The 25,250-nt window shown below is 46.3% G+C and overlaps 1 protein-coding gene across 2 annotated transcripts; it reads right to left on the reverse strand.

The window, feature by feature from the left end:
* Positions 1-17,509: 17,509 nt before the first annotated feature.
* LOC123077835 (uncharacterized) lies at positions 17,510-23,238 on the reverse strand. 2 transcript variants are annotated; one of them, XM_044500167.1, is made up of 8 exons: positions 22,900-23,238; positions 22,758-22,820; positions 22,516-22,674; positions 22,259-22,441; positions 22,041-22,177; positions 18,869-19,037; positions 18,631-18,760; positions 17,510-17,834 (listed from the first exon to the last, which is right to left on the reverse strand). In XM_044500167.1, the coding sequence occupies exons 1-8, from the start codon at positions 23,125-23,127 to the stop codon at positions 17,632-17,634; spliced, it is 1,272 nt and encodes a 423-aa protein (XP_044356102.1). In that variant the 5' UTR covers positions 23,128-23,238; the 3' UTR covers positions 17,510-17,631. The 2 variants fall into 2 exon arrangements, with proteins under 2 accessions (XP_044356102.1, XP_044356103.1); XM_044500168.1 differs by having other exon boundaries at positions 22,041-22,171; positions 22,900-23,237.
* Positions 23,239-25,250: the final 2,012 nt, after the last annotated feature.

Raw genomic sequence — 25,250 nt, forward strand, 5'->3', positions numbered from 1 at the left:
ACTCTGCTTGCTTGCATGATACTCCTATGTGCTACTGCGGTGGCTGCTTTGTAATTACTAGTGCAGTGCTGCTGTTTAACCAACCTGACTGATCCTCCAACATTCATCTTACTTACTCACGCGCAGCTTACTGAACAAGTGCAAGCGCTGCAGAGGGACAAGGAGATACTCAAGACCAACCTGAACAAAGCAGAGGAGGAGGTACGATACATACCGAACCTCTCTTGTCCTTGGAACTGCAAACATGTTCTGCACCTGTGACTTTTATCGCCTTCTCAGTGAATGTCAATAGATTTGTGCGAAACTAGCGTGGTTCTGACGGTTAGAAGTTTCTTGCGTGTTTCCATTCAAGGTTAAGTTGCTGTTTGAGGAGAACAGAGCCCTCGACGAAGCAAACAAGAGGCTGCTGTGCTTGCTGGAGAAGGAGCAGAAGCATCGGTCCGAAAGAAAGCACTCCGCCAGTAATTCCACCAAGGTAAAAAGCACCAACCAACCATAAAGCTCACACAAGTGTTTACTACTGATTTAATTTAATTTAGTATACGCACACACACAGGCAGTAGAACTGTTAGTTGAAACCATGAATTACCCTGTGCTGCTGAAGATGAGTAGTTGTAGGAAGATGATGCCCTAATGGAAGTGACATGAGTATTTGGCCTGCCCATCATGTTTGTTGGTTGTTTGCTGTCATGTTGTTATTACTTCTATTAGGGCATCTGTTGGTTCATTAATCTTAAGCCATTATTCCATGGAATAGCTGAACTATAATACTATTATTCATTTATGATAGTTTGTGAGATACAGAAATAGATAAATTTAAGTTTGTAATGGCTAACAGCCAGACATGTGAATCTGTTCTTGATACTCCTTTTCCCTTTTCTTAGAATCATCATATACAATTTTTTTGCTCAAGTTCTTCAGTACATCATATAATATAGAGAAGTGCAGATCAAGTGGTGCAATCATATACATCTGGCCACTTATTTGCTCCAATGGCACAAACTTGAGCTGCTAGCATAAAAAGTGTTGCAGGCGACAGACAGTGAGGAGCTACTGTCAAAAACTTGAGCTACTGTAAAAAAATTCAGTTATGGCATCTAGAATTATGTCAGTTTTGTTTTGTAACTAGAAGACCAAAGTGTTAGGAATTCTGTCCAAACTGTAGTTTTCAGTATTCTGTCCAAACTGAAAACTGTTAAAAAGACCATGTGTTTTTTGGTCAAAATCTGCATGTAAAACTGAAATAATCAGTCATAAAGAATATCCTCAAGACCATGTGTTTCTTGGATTTCTATAATGATGATGGAACATTATAAAGCATTGTACTCCAGTGTGTATGAAGGATACAAAAAATTTAGCAACTTCTCTGATTTTATAAAGTTGTTCTTATATGGGTGAAACTTCACTTGTTTTTAGGCTAGTGCAGGGTGTTGCTTTATTGTGATGCCTCTGAATTACTTGTGATCACATTGAGAAAGACTTGCAAAGATGATGATCATCTTTTACAGAAAACAATTTCTGTAAACACGTCAGTAACTTTGCTAGTTTGCTGGGTTTTGTCTCCGACCATTGTGTCGTGATGAATTTGCAGGTACCCCGAGAGGCCCTTGAGTTTGCTGGAATGTCGATTAACTTCCGTTCCGGCAAATTCGGGTACTCCATATGTCCTATTTTCAGCAAAGGTCATGCTGAAATTTTCCGTGAATTTTAGCATGACTTTGCTAAAAATAGGACATATGGGGTACTTGCGACTAATGCATGGGCCGGGGTATCTTAGTACTTAGTTAAGTAGGATCAACTGCCCCGCCATTCTTGCTGCATTAAACCATAGGTGGCAATAGAGCCAAGTGATTACGCCCAACTTAGAATTCTCCTTAGCATCGATAAACCCTAGATGATAAACCCAACATAGGTGGCAATAGAGCCAAGTGATTAGTGCCAAGTGATTAGGCCCAACCTAGGGTGCCTCGGCATCGATAAACCCTAAATGATGAAAACTTAACTTAGCATTTAGGGTGCCTCGGCGTCGACAAACCCTAAATGATGAAACCTTGGCTTCTATAGGGTGCCTCGGTGTCGATGAGAACCTAAATGATGTACGCTTAGGCTTTTAGGGTGCCTCGGCGTCGACAAACCCTAAATGATAAAAGCTTAGCTTTTAGGATGCCTCGGTGTCGACAAACCCTAAATGATGAGACCATGATCTTGTTCCTTGACAATAACCAACTTTTTGACCAAACTTTTTTCCTATTTAGAGCGAAACATGGCCCACAACGATGAGGCCGGCGGTTCGGGCGGCAAGCAATTCTGGGAGCTGTCCCAGGAGATGGAGGAAGAACCTCACCGCTATGAGGACGCCGCGGAAGACACCGATCCTGACTACACAACCCCTAGTGGCGTCGGGGATGACACCACTGATGGTGCCGCCGAGGATGCCACCACTGATGATGGCGGCGCACGCACAGATGGCAGCCAACCGAAGAGGCAACGGAAGGACCGGCGCCCGAACGTGCTCGGCACCGTCAAGGAGGAATTTACTGAAGTGAACTCCGACGGGCATCCAACGGCGCCCAAACATGTAGTCAAGGGGTACTCGGTTCAGCTCGGGTGCATTCTCCGGAGCACCGTCTCGATCAACACCGAGAACCTAAGGCATAAGGACCGAGGGAATTTGCGCTGCCTCCTCTTCACGAAGCTGCACGAACGATACAAGTTCCCCAATGAGTTTGCAAACACACGCCTCTCAGGGAATAAAGTGAACAGTGCCGCCCTCACGAGGATGAGCACGGCCCTGTCTACATGGAGAAGCACGGTGAAGGCAATGATTGAAAAAGGTGATAGTTATGAGAAGATCAAGGCGAAATATCCTTTGATGAGCGAAGATGACTACAAGGAGTTCAAGATCAAGTGCGAGAGCAGCGCAACCTCCGAATCAAGTCAGTGGGGGAAAGAAATGCGGCAGTTGAACTTAGGGGTCCACCAACTCGGTCCCGGCGGTTATAGAGTGGCGGAGCCTATATGGGACAAGGAGGACGCGGAGCGTGCCGAGCAAGGCCTACCGCCCCGCTTCGAGAAATTCCCTGACAAGCAGACCAGGAACTTTGTCAGGGCCCGGTACAAGGAGGACCCGGTAACAAAGGAGCTTACCACGGATCCGAAGACCAGGGCGCTTGAGCTTGTTCTGGTAAGGAATACACCCCCGCGTAATTAGCTCCATATGGTTGCATTCTAATTAATGAAGCCAAATTTCTAAATGGTTCACATTCCTTCCGCAGGAGGCTAAAAGCAGTAGCGCGGGGTCATCTCAGAGCTCCCCTTTTGACACCCCTTTAAATAGGGCGTTGAACGTAATGAAAAACAAGGATAAGCTCAGTAAGCCGTCGTCAGCTGGTCGTGTGGCCGGCAAAGGCTTGTCCACAAAATGGTCGTCATACTATACCGCTGGTGGGCGAAAGGAGAAAAAGACCAGCTCGGAAAGCCAGTCGCGCGAGGTTCAAGAACTCAAGGCACAAGTGGCGCGGATTCCGGAGATTGTCCAAGAGCAAGTGCAACAACAACTGGGAACGACGCTCACCGCCATTGTGCCTACCTTGATTCAGGGGCTGACGACGTGGATTGCGGGCGGCCAACAGGGGCCTCCCCCGGTTCCCAGCTTCACGGCCAGCAACTCGCACAACGCGCAGGCGGCGCCATTGGTGTCTCCGGCGGAGGCGGTATTCGTGTCTCCGGCGCCGGCACGGGCATTGGAGCTTAATGCACCTGGGTGTACGCCGGCCGGCACCTCGCCAGCAAGCGGCCCCTCCGTCAGTTGCACGCGCACGCCCGCCGTTGGCGGTGCCTCGACATTAGCCGAGCTCGACGGCATCACGGTAACTAAGCCTCTCGGCCGATGACTTCATCTCCTTGCCTTTGACTGGGCATCCCTGACGCCCTACATGTTTTCGCAGGGCGCCACCGATGTTCCTTGCACTCTCCTGCACTTCGTGGGCGGCGAGTTGGTCGATGTCGCCAAGGGCAGAATCGTTCAACCGGGCAACCGCGTGTTCCACGGTAATCCGATGCCACCCACCTTGTATAGGGTTGAACTGGTTCGGGTGCTGCCAGGCTGCGACGAGTTGTTACCTCCGATTCGACCCGCTGGGGCCGACGAAGATGATGTGATGACCCTCAGCGCCTGTGTAAGCTGGCCCCTGCTTTGGCCGAAGAGCCAGATTCGTTTGGGGGCGGGGGACACCACCCCACAGACAAGACCGCCAGTCGTGCCAGCGCCAAGCCATGGCAAGAACGCCGCAACGCTACCGGACATGCCGGACATCCCTATGGCACAGGATCCGAACATGCATATGGCACAGGATCCGGACGACGACGACAACGACGACGGTACATTTACCAACGTCGATAAGTACTTTGCCGAACATGGGTACGGTGACGAGTTCTGCGGGCCTCCTTCTCAAGAACCCAACCCTCAAAAAGACGACCGCGATCTAGCTGGTACGGCGGAGAAACCCAATTGCAACAGGCGTCGTCTGGCGTTCAGTTCTCAGGAGACGCCTCCAGCTGCCGCCTTCACCGAGCCTCAGATAGCTGAGGTGCCAAATATTATCAGCCCCAACACGCTCAAGAAGGCGGTCTGTGAGCAGAACTCGATCCCATTACAGCAGATCAAGAAGAAGGGACGGAAACGAAAGACTAACAAGGGCGCCAGTGCGAGCCAACCGGCACCGAGTACGATCCGTGCTCAGGACGGACCACCTTCACCTAAGGATATCTCGAGGAGGGTGCATGTGGCGGGTAGGCCGATGCTACCGACAAATATGCTCAATGCTGCAACCGGTGCTATGCGGAGTCTGCATGACAGTGTTCTTTCTTTGGAGAAGCGGCGTCTCAGAGAGAATGATGTGGCATACCCGGTTTTCGTGGCCAAGGTGCCAGAGGGCAAGGGCTTTGTGGATAGCGCCGTCGGGGGTACGATCGTCCTGCGATTTGATGACATCTTTGCTATGCTTAACCTTCATCCGCTGCACTACACCTTCGTTCGGCTGTTTTCGCTGAGTATGGAGATGCGGATCATTAGAGACAAGACCCCGGACATTGTGATAGTCGACCCCTTCTACATGCGTGCCAAGATCTTGGGCAGCGCTGGGGACCGGCAAGTCGCGAGTTCACACCTCGAAGGCGTCATTCTGGCAAACCCAGATAAGGATAACTTCCTCGTGCCTTACTTTCCCGAGTAAGTCATCTCCTAACCGCCCCGTAACATATGATTTCTTAGATTTCGATCGTTCTTTTTTTTCTAACATTCCGTGTTCTGTGCAGTGACACACATTGCACACTCATCCTCTTAAGCCCGAAATATTCCATGGCCACGTATCTCGACCCGGACCGTGACTCCAAGATAGACTACACAAATATCAAGAAAGTTCTTGATGATGCTCTCCCCGGCTACGCCGCATCTGGAGGCACCTTTAAGAGGCCAGTTCGTAGGTACGGCAGGCACGTGTTCACCCACAATACGACGTTCCCCTGCGTCAAGCAGCCGCCTGGCGGTCAGAAGGATGCCTACTACGCCCTCCATCACATGCGGGCGATCGTGCGGGACCATAATCACCTTCTGCTACCAAATAATCTCAAAGATTGGGCCGCAAGCTTGGCGGCAATCCAGGACGCGGACATCCGACAAGAATTCTTTCGCATCCAGTCGGAGTTTGCAGAAATCATCCATCAAGATGTCCTTCGTACCTCGGGGCAGTTCTACCTCAAATTTCAACCGTCCAACAGCGAGATAGACACAACGCTACAAATGCAGGCTGACAACGCCCGCGACTTCATGACCATCACGACAGACGGCGGCTTCATCCACGCTCCGGTCCCATGAGTCGAGTCGAAAGTTGTGATGCTATGTGTAGTTCTGAAACATTCATTAGCTCATGTTGTAATTAAACTGTAGTGAACTTGTATGTCTCTTTGGTTTGGACAGTCGTTCAACTTAGATGTAATCGATGCTATTTGTTAGTAGGACCATGAATCGTGCTATTAATGTCTTGCTTTTCTCTTCCGATCCTTTTGTTGCATACTTATATATTGCTTATGTATTGTCTGTTGTTTGGCTAGTGCATAGAGATGCCGTCGTATGTCGTGTACAAGGGTAAGGTTCCCGGAGTCTACGACGACTGGGAGGAGTGTCGGAGACAGGTTCACCGTTTCAGCGGTAACAGTTACAAAGGGTACACCACTAGGGCGGAGGCGGAATCTAGATACGCGCGCTATCTAGCGGGAGAGAGGAGGGAGCGTTGGAGGAACCGGATGAAGACCAGTTTCATCGCGATGATGCTCATCGTGATGACCGCATCTCTCTTCTATGTGATGGTAGTTTAGATGATCGATATCGACTTGTAATGTGAAGACAAACTCGCTACTCGCGGTCTCGAGACTTGTAATGTTCTATCTTCGTTCGGTCTTTTGAATTCGGAGACTAATATGATGAATTGTATTCGGAGACTAATCTTCTATTGTATTCGATGAATCTGCTGTTGCTGTGTCCTGCTGCTTATTTTCTGTCCAATAATATATTTTGTAATCTGTGCAAAAATCAGAAAAGAAAAAAAATCCCTAATATACATACTAATGGCGCATCACGCCAACGTGCGCCATTAGTATGCCAAAGGATACTAATGGCGCATCTCAGAGCAGTGCGCCATTAGTATGCCAGAGGGTACTAATGGCGCATCACCCAGCAGTGCGCCATTAGTATGCCGAAGGATACTAATGGCGCATCACACTGCAGTGCGCCATTAGTATGGCAAAGCACATGGGTATATATGGCCCCCTGGGAGGCATACTAATGGCGCACCGTGGCCTATACTAATGGCGCACTGCCCGGTGCGCCATTAGAGTACCAGATACTAATGGCGCACCAGCGGTGCGCCATTAGTAAAAATTACTAGTGGCGTGATGCTAGTGGCGCACCAGTAGTGCGCCATTAGTAGGCAAAACTGGTGCGCCACTAGTAAGCCTTTTTCTAGTAGTGAGATCATGGGTACCAATATATGCTCCATTAGCTAAATCACCCCGTATTGGCAGGCAACAAAAGATCACATCATAATTCAATCCCTCACAAACACCAAGATACACACGCAACTTTGTTTCAACACTAATCCGAACAGTTATAAGGAGTCGTCGATGATGATCATATTCAATCTGTACTCCATGCACGTGAATCGCACCTCGCCTTCTTCTACTAGTCTCTGTTTATTCTGCAACTCCCGTTTCGAGTTACTACTCTTAGCAACGGAACCAGTATCAAAACCGAGGGGTTGCTATAAACACTAGTAAAGTACACATCAATAACATGTATATCCAATATACCTTTGTTCACTTTGCCATCCTTCTTATCCACCAAGTAGTTGGGGTAGTTCCGCTTCCAGTGACCAGTCCCTTTGCAGTAGAAGCACTTAGTCTCAGGCTTAGGACTAGACTTAGGCTTCTTCACTTGAATAGCAACTTGCTTGTCGTTCTTTTTTGAAGTTCCCCTTCTATCCCTTTGCCCTTTTCTTGAAACTAGTGGTCTTGTTAACCATCAACACTTGATGCTCTTTCTTGATTTCTACCTTCGTCGATTTCAGCATCACGAAGAGCTCAGGAATTACTTTCGTCATCCCTTACATACTATAGTTCATCACGAAGTTCTACTAACTTGGTGATGGTGACTAGAGAATTCTGTCAATCACTATTTTATCTGGAAGATTAACTCCCACTTGATTCAAGCGATTGTAGTACCCAGACAATCTGAGCACATGCTCACTGCTTGAGCTATTCTCCTCCATCTTTTAGCTATAGAACTTGTTGGAGACTTCATATCTCTCAACTCGGGTATTTGCTTGAAATATTAACTTCAACTCCTGGAACATCTCATATGGTCCATGACGTTCAAAACGTCTTTGAAGTCCCGATTCTAAGCCGTTAAGCATGGTGCACTAAACTATCAAGTAGTCATCATATTGAGCTAGCCAAACGTTCATAACATCTGCATCTGCTCCTGCAATAGGTCTGTCACCTAGCGGTGCATCAAGGACATAATTCTTCTGTGCAGCAATGAGGATAATCCTCAGATCACGGATCCAATCCGCATCTTTGCTACTAACATCTTTCAACATAATTTTCTCTAGGAACATATCAAAAATAAACACAGGGAAGCAACAACGTGAGCTATTGATCTACAACATAATTTGCAAAAATACTATCAGGACTAAGTTCATGATAAATTTAAGTTCAATTAATCATATTACTTAAGAACTCCCACTTAGATAGACATCCCTCTAATCCTCTAAGTGATCACGTGATCCATATCAACTAAACCATGTCCGATCATCACGTGAGATGGAGTAGTTTCAACGGTGAACATCACTATGTTGATCATATCTACTATATGATTCATGCTCGACCTTTCGGTCTCAGTGTTCCGAGGCCATATCTGCATATGCTAGGCTCGTCAAGTTTAACCTGAGTATTCCGCATGTGCAACTGTTTTGCACCCGTTGTATTTGAACGTAGAGCCTATCACACCCGATCATCACGTGGTGTCTCAACACGAAGAACTTTCGCAACGGTGCATACTCAGGGAGAACAGTTTTATCTTGAAATTTTAGTGAGAGATCATCTCATAATGCTACCGTCAATCAAAGCAAGATAAGATGCATAAAAGATAAACATCACATGCAATCAATATAAGTGATATGATATGGCCATCATCATCTTGCGCTTGTGATCTCCATCTTCGAAGCACCGTCATGATCACCATCGTCACCGGCGCGACACCTTGATCTCCATCGTAGCATCGTTGTCGTCTCGCCAACTATTGCTTTTACGACTATCGCTACCGCTTAGTGATAAAGTAAAACAATTACATGGCGATTGCATTGCATACAATAAAGCGACAACCATATGGCTCCTGCCAGTTGCCGATAACTCGGTTACAAAACATGATCATCTCATACAATAAAATATAGCATCACGTCTTGACCATATCACATCACAACATGCCCTGCAAAAACAAGTTAGACGTCCTCTACTTTGTTGTTGCAAGTTTTACGTGGCTGCTACGGGCTTAGCAAGAACCGTTCTTACCTACGCATCAAAACCACAACGATAGTTTGTCAAGTTGGTGATGTTTTAACCTTCGCAAGGACCGGGCGTAGCCACACTCGGTTCAACTAAAATGAGAGAGACAGACACCCGCCAGTCACCTTTAAGCAACGAGTGCTCGCAACGGTGAAACCAGTCTCGCGTAAGAGTACGCGTAATGTCGGTCCGGCCGCTTCATCTCACAATACCGCCGAACCAAAGTATGACATGCTGGTAAGCAGTATGACTTATATCGCCCACAAATCACTTGTGTTCTACTCGTGCATATAACATCAACGCCTAAAACCAGGCTCTGATACCACTATTGGGGAACGTAGTAATTTCAAAAAAATTCCTACGCACACGCAAGATCATGGTGATGCATAGCAACGAGAGGGGAGACTGTTGTCCACGTACCCTCGTAGACCGAAAGCGGAAGCGTTAACACAACGCGGTTGATGTAGTCGTACGTCTTCACGATCCGACCGATCAAGTACCGAACGCACGGCACCTCCGAGTTCAGCACACGTTCAGCTCGATGACGTCGCTCGAACTCCGATCCAGCCGAGTGTTAAGGGAGAGTTTCGTCAGCACGACGGCGTGGTGACAATGTTGATGTTCTACCGACGCAGGGCTTCGCATAAGCACCGCTACGATATTATCGAGGTGTAATATGGTGGAGGGGGGCACCGCACATGGCTAAGAGATCAATGATCAATTATTGTGTCTATGGGGTGCCCCCCTGCCGCCGTATATAAAGGAGCAAGGGGGGAGGCGGCCAGCCTAGGAGGAGGGCGCGCCAAGGGGGGAGTCCTACTCCCACCGGGAGTAGGACTCCTCCTTTCCTTGTTGGAGTAGGAAAAGGGAAGGGAGAAGGAGAAAGAAGGAAGGGGCGCCCCCCCTCCCTAGTCCAATTCGGACTAGTCCATGGGGAGGGGTGCGGCCACCCTTTGGTGCCTTTCTCTCCTTTCCCGTATGGCCCATTAAGGCCTAATACGAATTCCGTAACTCTCCGGTACTCCGAAAAATATCTAAATCATTCGGAACCTTTCCGATGTCCGAATATAGTCGTCCAATATATCGATCTTTACCTCTCGACCATTTCGAGACTCCTCGTCAAGTCCCTGATCTCATCCGGGACTCCAAACTCCTTCGATACATCAAAACATATAAACTCATAATATAACTGTCATCGTAACGTTAAGCGTGCGGACCCTACGGGTTCGAGAACTATGTAGACATGACCGAGACACCTCTCCGGTCAATAACCAATAGCGGAACCTGGATGCTCATATTGGCTCCCACATATTCTACGGAGATCTTTATCGGTCAGACCACATAACAACATACGTTGTTCCCTTTGTCATCGGTATGTTACTTGCCCGAGATTCGATCGTCGGTATCTCGATACCTAGTTCAATCTCGTTACCGGCAAGTCTCTTTACTCGTTCCGTAATACATCATCCCGCAACTAACTCATTAGTTACAATGCTTGCAAGGCTTATAGTGATGTGTATTACTGAGTGGGCCCAGAGATACCTCTCCGACAATCAGAGTGACAAATCCTAATCTCGAAATACGCCAACCCAACAAGTACCTTCGGAGACACCTGTAGAGCACCTTTATAATCACCCAGTTACGTTGTGACGTTTGGTAGCACACAAAGTGTTCCTTCGGTAAACGGGAGTTGCATAATCTCATAGTCATAGGAACATGTATAAGTCATGAAGAAAGCAATAGCAACATACTAAACGATCGAGTGATAAGCTAACGGAATGGGTCAAGTCAATCATATCATTCTCCTAATGATGTGATCCCGTTAATCAAATGACAACTCATGTATATGGCTAGGAAACATAACCATCTTTGATCAACGAGCTAGTCAAGTAGAGGCATACTAGTGACACTCTGTTTGTCTATGTATTCACACATGTATCATGTTTCCGGTTAATACAATTCTAGCATGAATAATAAACATTTATCATGATATAAGGAAATAAATAATAACTTTATTATTGCCTCTAGGGCATATTTCCTTCAAAAACTTGATATGCACAAAGCCTACGATAGAGTTGAGTGGACTTTTTTGAAGGAGATTATGTTGAAATTGGGTTTTTGACATGAGTGGGTTAACTTGATTATGCAATGTGTCTCAAATGTAGAATACAAAGTAAGGATCAATGAAGAGGAAAGTGAGAGATTTAAGCCTGCGAGAGGGTTGAGACAGGGGGACCCGCTATCACCATACCTTTTTTTGCTATGCACAGAAGGATTGAATGCCTTTGCTTACGCATGCTGAGGAGAATGGAAACATATCAGGAGTTAAAGTCTATAGAGACGCCCCGCCAGTCACAAATCTTCCCTTTGCGGATGACTCATTGATCTTAATGAAAGCCAACCAACATAATGCGGAAAACCTGAAATCAGCACTAGATTTATATTGTGCAGCGTCGGGACAGCTGCTAAGCGCTGAAAGTCCCAGTATTTTCTTTAGTCCTAATACAAAGGTAGAGGTCAGAGAACAATTGTGTACAACACTAAATATAATGACGGGGCCCTGAATGATAAATATTTGGGCTTACCAGCAAATGTGGGTGTTGATAAAACAAACTGCTTTAGTTTTCTGATAGAACGTATTGTTAAGAGGATTAGTGGCTGGAAGGAAAAATTACTATCTGCCAGGGGGAAGGAGATCCTATTAAAGGCGGTGATCCAAGCCATACCTACCGATGCAATGTCGGTCTTTAAAATTCCTAAAAAATTGTAAAGGAATCATTGACGCGATGGCGCATTTCTGGTGGGGAGACGAGGAGAACTAGAAGAGGATGCACTGGATGGCCTGGTGGAAAATGTGTTGTGACGCCCGGATAATTAGACTACAGTAATTCCCTGCTATTGATGCCACATCACCTCTGACACTATAGTTAATCCCTTTCGTTAGTTCAAAAAACCAATTCAAATTCAAAATTTAAATAAAAGTAAACAACAAAAGTTTTCAGATGTTAAAACTAAAATGTTCGGATCGTGACAAATATTGCGTAGGTAGTTATGGGGAAGAAACAACATTTTTATAAAAAGTTTAAATGCACTTAAATGATTAAAACAGTAGGTAAAACTATTAAATAAATGCCTTTGATATTTTATAAAATCATAAACTATTTTATCTTGAGGTAAAACTTTTTAGGGTAGTGGGTTGTTTTGGAACACTAATTTGGAGCTATTGTCATATTTTACTAAACTAAGAATAAAGTGTAACTAAAATAAAACAGAAAAGGAAAAAGAACTAAAACTAAAACGAACAAAAAAAAGAAAAAGAAAAACAACTGCCCCCCCCCTGACTGGGCCTTGGCCCAGTTGGCCGTGTGGCCGAGCGGCCTGCCGGCCCACCCTCACCCCCGCAACCCTATCCACCCCGTCGCCCCCCACTACCCCACTCCCCTCTCTCCCTCGCTCCTCCCCCCCCCCCCCCCCGCGATCTGGATCGGGGCGCCTTGCCCCTGTGCCCACCGCCGGCGCCCCGTCGCCCCTGTCCCCCGTCTCCGACCACCGCCGCCTGAGGCCCCGACGTCGGCGCCGCTCCCCCCCTGTCGCCCGCCTCGCAGGACGCCGTGCTCGCCGCCCCGAGCGCCCTACGCCGTTGCCGACCACCACCCCGTCACCGGAGCACCACCACCGTCACTCCGACTTGCCGGACCCCGTCATCGTCGCCGCTCCTTCCTCGGCTCCACCTCGCCGGAACGCCTCCCCGTCCTCCTCCCCGCGCACGTTGCCTGTACCCTACATTCGTCGTGAGCCGCCACCTCCCTCCTCCTCCCTCTCCTCCTCTGCACGTGTGCGCGCCCGCCGTCATCGCGCTCCCCGCGTGGGCTCCCGCTGCCCCATCCGCCGACCACCTCTTCCCCTGCCCGTCACCCACCTCCGGCCAACCCGCCGCCCGCGCCTTGCCTCCCTCCCGTGTGCCTGCTGCTGCTACTGCCTCGCGCCAGGCCCAGTCCCCCTTCCACTGCCGACGACGTCTGCGTGCGCGCCTCGCCGCGCCCGCCGGAGACCGCCCTTGCCTGCACGCCTCCTCGCCCACGCTCACCCCCCCTACGCATGTGGCCGCGCCCCCAGTCGCCCGCCTCAGCCGGCGGCGCCCACCTCCGCCCGGGCCTGCTCGCGCCCCCTGTGCCGAGCCTTCCCACGGCCAACACCATGGCCGCCGGCGTCGTACTCTACGAGTACGTACGTACGGGCACAGCCACACCAGAGGCCGATTTGGGCCACTGGCACATGGGCCCGACCCCCCTGTTAATTAGGGAGGCCCTAATTAGTTTAGCCCCAAACCCCCTAATTAAGCTAAGTAAACTTAGTCAAAAACCTGTTAATTAAAATGAGTCAATGACAATTGGGACCCACATACGCTGTTCACATTGGACTAGTCAAAATATTGATTGGGTCAACCCAGCCCCTGGCCCCACATGTCATACAGATGCACACATTGCTGGGTACACTCCTGTGTACCCATAGCAATTTGTCTTTTTATTATTTCGAATTAAATTAAATGCAGAAATCCCAGGATTTGTTTAAATCTTTGAAAAATCATAGAAAATAAACCGTAACTCGGATGAAAAAGTTTTATACATGAAAGTTGCTCAAAACGACGAGACGAATCCGAATACGCAGTCCGTTCGTCCGCCACACCTCCCTAACCTATCGAACTCGCAACATTCCCCCTCCGTTTCATCTGTCCAAAAATGCCTAACTCCGGGAAAACTTTTCGGATATTATCCCCCTTCGCCAGTATCGTGTAGCACTGCGTTAGAACACTCCTATCGCTGCGCTTTGCCATGTTATGTCTTGTTATGCACTTGCTTGCTATGTATTTACTGTTTCTTCCCCCTCTTCTCTCCGGTAGACCCCGAGACAGCCGGCGACCCCCAGTTCGACTACGGTGATGACGACCCTTCCTTCTTGCCAGAGCAACCAGGCAAGCCCCCCCCCCTGATCACCAGATATCGCCTATTCTTCTCTATACTGCTTGCATTAGAGTAGTGTAGCATGTTACTGCTTTCCGTTAATCCTATCCTGATGCATAGCCTGTCATTGTTGCTACAGTTGTTACCCTTACCTGCTATCCTACTGCTTAGTATAGGATGCTAGTGTTCCATCAGTGGCCCTACACTCTTGTCCGTCTGCCATGCTATACTACTGGGCCGTGATCACTTTGGGAGGTGATCACGGGTATATACTATATACATTTATACATGACACATGTGGTGACTAAAGTCGGGTCGGCTCGAGGAGTACCCGCAGGTGATTCTGATGAGGGGGCTGAAAGGACAGGTGGCTCCACCGCGGTAGAGGTGGGCCTGGGTTCCTGACGGCCCCCGACTGTTACTTTATGGCGGAGCGACAGGGCAGGTTGAGACCACCTAGGAGAGAGGTGGGCCTGGCCCTGGTCGGCGTTCGCGGATACATAACACGCTTAACGAGATCTTGGTATTTGATCTGAGTCTGGCCATTTGGTCTATACGCACTAACCATCTACGCGGGAGTAGTTATGGGCATCCCGGCGTCGTGGTATCAGCCGAAGCCTTCTTGACGTCAGCGACTGAGTGGCGCGCGCCGGATTGGACTGGAACGCCACTAGGCTAGGTCTGCTTCCGGCCGCGTACGCAACGTGCAGGTGTGCATAGGGCGATGGGCCCAGACCCCTGCGCGCTTAGGATTAGACCGGCGTGCTGACCGCTCTGTTGTGCTTAGGTGGGGCTGCGACGCGTTGATCTTACGAGGCCGGGCATGACCCAGAAAAGTGTGTCCGGCCGAATGGGATCGAGCGTGTTGGGTTATGTGGTGCACCCCTGCAGGGAAGTTTATCTATTCGAATAGCCGTGTCCCTCGGTAAACGGACGACCCGGAGTTGTACCTTGACCTTATGACAACTAGAACTGGATACTTAATAAAACACACCCTTCCAAGTGCCAGATATAACCCGGTGATCGCTCTCTAACAGGGCGACGAGGAGGGGATCGCCGGGTAGGTTTATGCTATACGATGCTACTTGGAGGACTTCAATCTACTCTCTTCTACATGCTGCAAGATGGAGGCTACTAGAAGCGTAGTCTTCGACAGGACTAGCTATCCCCCTTTTATTCTTGCATTCTGCAGTTCAGTCCACTGATATGCCCCTTTACACATATACCCATGCATATGTAGTCTAGCTCCTTGCTTGCGAGTACTTTGGATGAGTACTCACGGTTGCTTCTCTCCCTCTTTTCCCCCTTTTCCTTTCTATCTGGTTGCCGCAACCAGATGTTGGAGTCCAGGAGCCAGACGCCACCGTCGACGAAGACACCTACGACACTGGAGGTGCCTACTACTACGTGCAGCCCGCTGACGACGACCTGGAGTAGTTAGGAGGATCCCAGGCAGGAGGCCTGCGCCTCGTTCGATCTGTATCCCAGTTTGTGCTAGCCTTCTTAAGGCAAACTTGTTTAACTTATGTCTGTATTCAGATATTGTTGCTTCCGCTGACTCGTCTGTGATCGAGCACTTGTATTCGAGCCCTCGAGGCCCCTGGCTTGTATTATGATGCTTGTATGACTTATTTATGTTGTAGAGTTGTGTTGTGATATCTTCCCGTGAGTCCCTGACCTTGATCGTACACATTTGCGTGCATGATTAGTGTACGGTCAAATCGGGGGCGTCACATGTGTGTACCAAAAAACCAAGAAGGAATGAGATTCCGTGACATCCACTGTTTCAACCTGGCTCTGCTTGCAAAACAGGCATGGCGTCTCCTTGATAATCCCGACTCTTTGTGTGCTACTATTCTAAGGGCCAAGTACTATCCTAATGGTGATTTGCTGAACTCCAAGCCAAAGCATGGTGCTTCTTTCACCTGACAAAGCATTATGGCAGGCATCACTACTCTCAAGCGAGGCTATATTTGGTGAGTGGAGGATGGACATAACATCAATATTTGGAAGATGCTTGGATCCCAAACTGTGCCACTAGGAAGATTGTGACCCCTAAGGGGGGACATTTGTTATCAAAAGTCGTCGATTTGATTGACCCGGTCTCCAATAATTGGGATGAGGACCTGATTAGACAAACTATGTGGACCATTGACGCACAACGGATTCTTTCAATCCCAATTTCGCAACATAATATGACAGATTTTATTGCCTGGAGTTATATGAAAAATGAAATGTTTTCGGTACGGTCTGCTTACTCTGTGGAGTGGAATTATCAGTATGGGAGCAAACTAAAATATTCCAACGGGATGGGACGAAGCACACCTAACCCTATATGGTGTCAGATATGGAAGTTATCTTGTCCGGCTAAAGTCAAAATCTTTTTATGGCGGACACTACATGGCACTCTCTCATGTCGGGAAACACTCACTAATAGACACATGAAGGTCTCGCCCTCTTGCCCTACCTGCTCTCAGGGTGTAGAAGATACGAAGCACATGCTTTTCCTATGTAGTAAAGCGAAGGAGGTTTGGAAAAGGCTAGGGATGGATATGATTATTGATAAAGCTTGTGAGATTGATCGTGCTGGAGAAGTGACATTGGAATACCTATTACTCCTTCCAGATCAAGATCTGCGCATTATGGGGTACCAAAATGTTCAAGAAATCATAGCTATCTCAGCTTGATATCTATGGTGGGAAAGACGGAAATTAGTGCACAATTAACTCAAAATGCGACTCGGATATCAATGGGGATCATAGCTCTTACATATAATTTTGTAAATGCATCATCTTCGAAGGCATCCATGAAAAAGGGGGGTTGGCAATGTCCTCCTATGGGCTTTGCGAAACTCAATGTTGACGCCTCTTTTGACCATGACATAGTGGAGGGTACGATGAGGGCAATCTTGAGAGACGACAAAGGTAGATTTATTGCAGGAGGAAATGAAAAGATAGACTACTGCGTGGATGTTCTCATGGCAGAGGTCTTAGCTCTCAAATTTGGCCTAAATTTAGCGCAAAGGGTGGGATGTAATCATCTAATCATCAACTCTGACAATCTGGAGGTGATTGAGACCATGCAGGACAGAGGACAGTCAGCGGGAGCCGCGGCGGCAATCTTCGATGACTGTTATCACTATGCTTGTGATTTTGTCATGACTAAATTCGAACATCGTAATAGAGAGGCAAATAAAATAGCACATGAACTTGCTAGATTAGCTAGATTTTCTTCGACGTCAGATTGGTTTGAGGAGCCTATTAATGAAATTGTAATGTTTCTCACAAACAATGTATTGGTTATTGCTAATGAATAAAATTTCGTTTTAACTCAAAAAAAAAACATGAGCCATGTGCTTCAAACAGTACAGACTCTGAGGTCTGAGGTTCGTGGAAGATAAAACAGATAAAAGTTCCTGGCACACATATTAGTTATCACAAATAAAAGTTCATGTCACTCATATTAGTTACCTGAATACATTACACGTTGATAGGCCAAAACATACCAAATCACATGATGTACATGTCACATTCAACAAGTAGAAAAAAGAGCATTACATGGCCCCAAGTTTCATGCTTGACAGGTTATTGCTCAGTGACTCAACAGTTTCATCAGGTGAATCGTCATTTGCATGTAAAACTGGTTCTGGTTCTTCAACATGCACAGGAGAAATCTTATCCTCCAATTCTGCTTCGAGGTTTCTGAATTCCTCTTCTATATCTTCTTCATCAGCCAATGAATGCAAAGGCGCTGATTCTGCATAACAATTGGATCAGAACATAAAAACACTACCTACATATAAAGATCCATTGGTTTGTCACAAATTAAGAAGAAGAAAAAAGTTGCTTCCGTTGCCCAAAGGCCTATATATATAGTATGTAGGGCACAGAAATCTAAAGCAAATACATTATGAGGCTAAACCCAGATAATAAAATTATACTCGTATAAGTCACTGTATGCATGGTTTTACCATGGAAAATATTTTACAGCGTAAATAACATTAGGACAGTGCTGTACACGCTAACTAGTAAGTACAACTAAGAACATGATCATTTGCACAAAAATGAATGCCTGTGAGAAATAATGCATATCCATTTCATCTCTAAACTGACTGCACATGGAACTCAAATATGTGTCGTATCAACGGATGATGAAACCAAAACACAAAATAATATGAAACTAGGTTTCATACCCATTCAGACGGGTTGGGTTTGGTGCAAAATGAAGAGTCCAGTCAGTATTGGGTTGGCCTGGCTAGGTTAGATTTGGGAACTTGGGTTGTATCAGATTTGGACTGGGTTGAGCTTTGAATGTTCAGATATGTGCAAGACTTGTACTATATTTCAGGTTGGTTGACAGCGGAAGAATGAGCCCAAAAAATCTCAAACTTCTGACTATGCAGAGCTTTGCATATAACTGAACTCCTAGCAAATTGCATATTACTTCTCCCTATGTATAAAGAGAGCACACACAGAAAGAAAGAAAAACTATCTCATGTCTACAAGATAAACTTCCTCAACTGGAAGCTGGAAACTCAAAGTTGACAACTTACCTAAGGCAACGTTAATTTTTCTTTGTGCTGCAACAAGGTCATCGACCTCCTTTAGGTGGGTATTAATGTCCTCTATGCTGACATTATGCTCCTTCATTGCCTTCATACCAATTTGGATTGCTTCATAAACCTACTAGAAGATACCGCATGTAAAGAGTTAATTATTTATATAACATGTCCATTTTTGGTTACATGACTATCTATGATTGGACATCTGTCTCTTGTAAAATTACAGTACCTGTTTGGTTGATTCAGCACTAGCAATCAGGCTTATAACTTCTTCAACCCTCTCTAATAGTTGTGTACATTTGTTCCTGCTTTCTGAGAATAATTTAGACTGCCTCACATAACGAAAAGCCCCCTGTTTGTCTCCGGCCTTGAAGGACATCAACGCCGCTCTCCTTGAACTTTTAAAATATGGATATTTAATACAAATTCTAGCATTACCATTCAACAACTCAACAACAACAACAACAACAACAAAGCCTTTAGTCCCAAACAAGTTGGGGTAGGCTAGAGGTGAAACCCATAATATCTCGCAACCAATTCATGGCTCTGGCACATGGATAGCAAGCTTCCACGCACCCCTGTCCATAGCTAGCTCTTTGGTGATACTCCAATCCTTCAGGTCTGTCTTAACGGACTCCTCCCATGTCAAATTCGGTCTACCCCGCCCTCTCTTGACATTCTCCGCGCGCTTTAGCCGTCCACTATGCACTGGAGCTTCTGGAGGCCTGCGCTGAATATGCCCAAACCATCTCAGACGATGTTGGACAAGCTTCTCTTCAATTGGTGCTACCCCAACTCTATCTCGTATATCATCATTCCGGACTCGATCCTTCCTCGTGTGGCCACACATCCATCTCAACATACGCATCTCCGCCACACCTAACTGTTGAACATGTCGCCTTTTAGTCGGCCAACACTCAGCGCCATACAACATTGCGGGTCGAACCGCCGTCCTGTAGAACTTGCCTTTTAGCTTTTGTCGCACTCTCTTGTCACAGAGAATGCCAGAAGCTTGGCGCCACTTCATCCATCCGGCTTTGACTCGATGGTTCACATCTTCATCAATACCCCCATCCTCCTGCAGCATTGACCCCAAATACCGAAAGGTGTCCTTCTTAGGTACCACCTGGCCATCAAGGCTAACCCCCTCCTCCTCACACCTAGTACTGAAACCGCACATCATGTACTCGGTTTTAGTCCTACTAAGCCTAAACCCTTTCGACTCCAAGGTTTGTCTCCATAACTCTAACTTCCTATTTGCCCCCGTCCGACTATCGTCAACTAGCACCACATCATCCGCAAAGAGCATACACCATGGGATATCTCCTTGTATATCCCTTGTGACCTCATCCATCACCAATGCAAAAAGATAAGGGCTCAAAGCTGACCCCTGATGCAGTCCTATCTTAATCGGGAAGTCATCAGTGTCGACATCACTTGTTCGAACACTTGTCACAACATTATCGTACATGTCCTTGATGAGGGTAATGTACTTTGCTGGGACTTTGTGTTTCTCCAAGGCCCACCACATGACATTCCGCGGTATCTTATCATAGGCCTTCTCCAAATCAATGAACACCATATGCAAGTCCTTCTTTTGCTCCCTATATCTCTCCATAAGTTGTCGTACCAAGAAAATGGCTTCCATGGTCGACCTCCCAGGCATGAAACCAAACTGATTTTTGGTCACGCTTGTCATTCTTCTTAAGCGGTGCTCAATGACTCTCTCCCATAGCTTCATTGTATGGCTCATCAGCTTAATTCCACGGTAATTAGTACAACTCTGAACATCCCCCTTGTTCTTGAAGATTGGTACTAATATACTCCGTCTCCATTCTTCTGGCATCTTGTTTGCCCGAAAAATGAGGTTGAAAAGCTTGGTTAGCCATACTATCGCTATGTCCCCGAGACCTTTCCACACCTCAATGGGGATACAATCAGGGCCCATCGCCTTGCCTCCTTTCATCCTTTTTAAAGCCTCCTTGACCTCAAACTCCTGGATTCGCCGCACAAAACGCATGCTAGTCTCATCAAAGGAGTCGTCCAGTTCAATGGTAGAACTCTCATTCTCCCCATTGAACAACTTGTCGAAGTACTCCCGCCATCTATGCTTAATCTCCTCGTCCTTCACCAAGAGTTGGCCTGCTCCGTCTTGATGCATTTGACTTGGCCAATATCCCTCGTCTTCCTCTCTCGGATCTTGGCCATCTTATAGATGTCCCTTTCGCCTTCCTTCGTGCCTAACCGTTGGTAGAGGTCCTCATATGCCCGACCCCTTGCTTCACCAACAGCTCGCTTTGCGGCCTTCTTCACCAACAACTCAACCAAAATAAAAATAACGAAGCTTCAGAATCAAAGCATGATCATGGACTTGGCACTTAATGTAGTCTTCCCTAATTCTTTACTTATTTCAGATCTCACTAATGCTGAATTATCAACAATACTTGTAGCTATGACATAATTCAAAAATGTGGAAAGGCAAATCATGTAGCACCAAAAACAGTAATAAAAACACCATACTGGAACATACACACTCATCTCTTAAGTTACAAAAGCAGAAAATAAGCAGCAATAACACAAATGATGCAGCATGTGAGAGAGAATTGGATATTGTGTATTCGACAAAAAGACAGAATCAGACATCTGAAACTTGAGTATGGATGGAAATCATAATTAGAAGGACACACCTACCACCCCCCCCCCCCCCCCCCCCCACACACACACACACCCCACCACCACCACCCCTCTCCCCCACCCGAAAAAGGTACGGATTCAGCTCGACGGTGTGATTTTGTGCGACTTGTGGAGTAGACATCCTATAAGGAGCTGTGGCATTACAACGTATCATATCTCCAAGGTCCATTATTTTCTGGAAATAAGCTGATCATGTTTGGCAACTAGAAAAATTTAATGATTCAATTAGCATTTATGTAAACATTGGAACAAATTGTCATCATAACAACTACAGTAACGACCCCTAACAATCATGAAGACCTTGATGACTACTACCTCCGTCCGGGTTTATTTGTCCCCCCCTGTATTTTGGGTTAAACTTTGACCATATATTTGGTTTGCAAAATATAAGTGATGTCATAGAAATTATATTGTCGGATTCATATTCAAACAAAGTTTTGATATCACTTTTTCTACATATAAATCATATTTTATTACGCAAATGTATGGTCAAACTTTGGCTCAAAATATGAGGGGGCCTAATAAACCCGGACGGAGGGAGTATGTGTAATAGCACCAGTACTAGTCAACATTAGCTGTAAAACTGCCCTACAATAGCAACTGTTGGAATGTGTAGGCTTAGGTCTATGCAATCTACATAGGAGTTCTACCACAACACGTAAGAGTTACATGCAAATTGTAGATGGCAAATCAATAAGTAGACTAACATTTCCCATCGGCGATCAAGCACATCAAACTGCTGCTGCAATTTCTCTTCTTGCCAAACTAAGTGTAAGGTATCACAGTCAAACTTGGAGACGGCAGGAGCATGAGCAGAGACAAGTGGAAACTTCACACCCTGAAGCTAGCCACCCAACTTAAGTATTAACACATGAGGGAACTCACTGAAACAAAGCCACAGAAAATGGAACAAAAAATCGTGAACCTCGACAGGGTCTTCCTTCCTGATCGCAAGATACCGTGCTTTCCCACGTTGCGTCAAGTAACATAACGCTGCATGAGCATCCTCCCGCCCGTAAAAGAAGCTATTGAATTTAGTCGTAGTAATGACACATGTTGATGTCCAATGGGAGCCTCTCAGCTGTGTGGCAATGTCCTCAAACCGTTCCTGCAATCGAATAGCAGGGCATCAAATCGGCATACTAGCACTCTAACAACAATGCCCCAAAAAGGAATTTATACCTCAACCAATGATCTAAACACAAGGATGTCCTCCTGTACAATCGGACGCCTTGAGATAGCCATCTGGCTCACCCTCTTGACCAGCTGATACAAGCCGCCTGCGGTCGGAACAATTAGCTCGGATTTAAGCAGTATGTCCCCATCGGCACGCATCTCCTCCTGAAATGTCCAGAAATAAATTGTCACTAGCTCACGGCGATAGCACACGCTGTACATACAGTGAGGTTGTTGTAGAAACTGACCAGAACTTGCGGCAAGCAGAGCGGCGTGATGCCTCCGGGGCGGGCAAACCAAACGCTCGTCACCTGCGGCAGTCGCCGTCGCCGTCATGGTCTCGGGAGGGAAAGCAAACGAACCCTCGCATTTGAGGTGGGGGTCACTTACCAAGTGGGCGGGGGCGGAGCAGAGTCGGAGGCGTCGGGCGACGCGCAGGAGGAGGTCCTTCCAGAAGAGGAGCTTGGGCTCGGGCCAGTCGCGGCGCTGCCCCGTGAAGGCCTTGAACCTGGCGTGGAGGTCGGCGCCGTCTGGATCGTCCCACCAGCTCGCACCGCCCACCTCCGCTCGCACCGCCGCCTCCCACCCTTCTCCTCCCTCGCCATCGTTGGATGCCATAATCAAACTCCGGCGCCTCGGTGGCAAGCGAGATGTCGCTGCGGCGGTGGGCTCGCCGGGGAAAGGGAAGGGAACGAACTGCAAAAGAGAGATTGGAAGAGAACAAAGGACGGTGCTATACGTTGCTCTTTTTTTTAGGGATGCTATACGTTGCTTAGTGCGAGCGTTAAGCACGGGGCCGCCCACAGCGATGCCTGAACGGCCCGCAAACAGTGCAGCCCACCGTACAATGCTTCTTCTTTTTCTGGAATTCTGTTAAATAATATAAAAATAATCATGATTTTTCAGTGGAATAAAAATAAGCATGTGTTTTTTTAGACCAAAGAACAGTAGGGAAAAAACCCTACTGTGTGGCATTGTTCATTAATAAAAGAGTAGCAAAATAAATAGTCTTACAATGGTTGTTGGGGAAACAACCAGAGATAGAAGAATTACAAATAATGGGAAATGAGAAGAAAAGATAATCTAAGTTATTGAAATTAAATGTTGTCAATCCAGGATGACATGCCATCTTTCAGAGATGGTTTAGCTCTCATCATGGTAATCTTGAAAGATCTGATAAAATCATACTTGCATTCATTGATTGAGCAAGGTATCCCATCAAATATCATCCCATTTCTTTGATTCCAAATGCTCCAGCACCCCACTATCATAATTTCCATGAAATGTTTGATTTTGTATCTGTGGTTGGCATCCATGATCATATTGTGAATATCCAAGTCAGAATTCCATTCAAAACCAATATTCCACCAAAAACCTTGACTGAATGGGAAGTGAAAAGGAGGTGAGTTCTGTCTTCCCTATCTTCTGCATTACATAACACACATGTAGAGGAATCAAGTTGCATGCTCTTTCGAGTTAGGAGATCACATGTGTTTATTCTGTCATTAAGCATTAGCCAGCAGAAAAATTTATGCTTTGGTAGGCAACATGATTTCCATATCCACTTGAAAGTGTCAACAGCATCTTCGCCCTTCATAATAAATTGATAAATCTTCTTGGTCATGTTTTTGTTACTGCTCCAGTTGAAAGTCCAATTATCATGATCATAGTTGTGCCTGATGGTATTTAATTCATCAGAAAGTTGACGTAATTGCTGATGTGCTTGAATAGATAGGGATAGTTGAAATAAACTCTATAAATTATCCAAATCCTTGGTAGCCTTGATAGATATATTTTCCTTATAAGTGAAAGAGTGTAGTTCAGGAAACTTTAGCTTCATAATGTCACCTTTCCATTTGTCCTCCCAAAGCATATTGGTTTCACCAGATTTAATATCACAAGTTGTCATATCTCTGAAGTAATCATACATTTTCATGCAATCTCTCCACCAAAAAGAGCCTTTGATCCTATTTGAATGAGGGGCTTCATTATTATGTTAATGGGCCTCCCAAATTAATTTAACCCAAGGCACATCAATCTTGTTGTAAAATTTGTAAAGGTGCTTGATAAGAAGGGCTTTGTTTTGCTCTCTCAAATTTAGAACTCCGAGTCCCCCTTGATTTTTTGGCTTGCATATCATCTGCCAGCTTGCCAAACATTTGCCTCCTTTATTAATATCATTTCCATACCATAGGAAATTTCTGCTTGATTTATCAACATGATCTAGGATGGTGATATGAACTTTGAGGGAGCACATAGCAAAAATTGGCATTGAGGCAACAACCGAATTTATATAAGTAAGTCTGCCAGAGTGGTTCATGAATCTAGCAACCCCAGATAATCTTTTGTCAATTCTAGATATGACAGGAATGAGATCCTGTATTGAAGGTTTTGTGGTGCCCATGGGTAATCCTAGATAAGTGAATGGAAGGCTTTCGACCTTGCATCCAAATAATGTGGCAAGCCTGGTGACCTCTTGATGATTAACATTGATGGGAATCATGGAGGATTTGCTGAAGTTAACAAAAAGACCCGTGGACAGACTGAAAAGGTTCAGAAGGTATTTGAGGTGGTTAAGCTGATCTTCATTAGCAAGCATAATCAACAAAGTGTCATCAGCATATTGTATGATTGGCATATTGTATGATTGGATAATCTTGACCATATGCATGATTTATAGGTAGAGATAGTTCTCCATTTGACCAGGCAGCATTAATAACTGTTTGAAGAAGATCTGCAGT

Source organism: Triticum aestivum, chromosome 3D (assembly GCF_018294505.1).
Source record: "Triticum aestivum cultivar Chinese Spring chromosome 3D, IWGSC CS RefSeq v2.1, whole genome shotgun sequence".
NCBI lineage: Eukaryota > Viridiplantae > Streptophyta > Magnoliopsida > Poales > Poaceae > Triticum > Triticum aestivum.

Bases quoted from the DNA above. Each gene is read 5' to 3' on its own strand.
- LOC123077835 (XM_044500167.1), bottom strand. From the start codon at position 23,127: ATGGCATCCAACGATGGCGAGGGAGGAGAAGGGTGGGAGGCGGCGGTG. The intron at 22,675-22,757 runs GTCAGTTTCTAC...TGGACATTTCAG, and splicing joins TCTGCTTGCCGCAAGTTCTG to GAGGAGATGCGTGCCGATGG. The intron at 22,178-22,258 runs GTTCACGATTTT...TTGGGTGGCTAG, and splicing joins GGAAGGAAGACCCTGTCGAG to CTTCAGGGTGTGAAGTTTCC.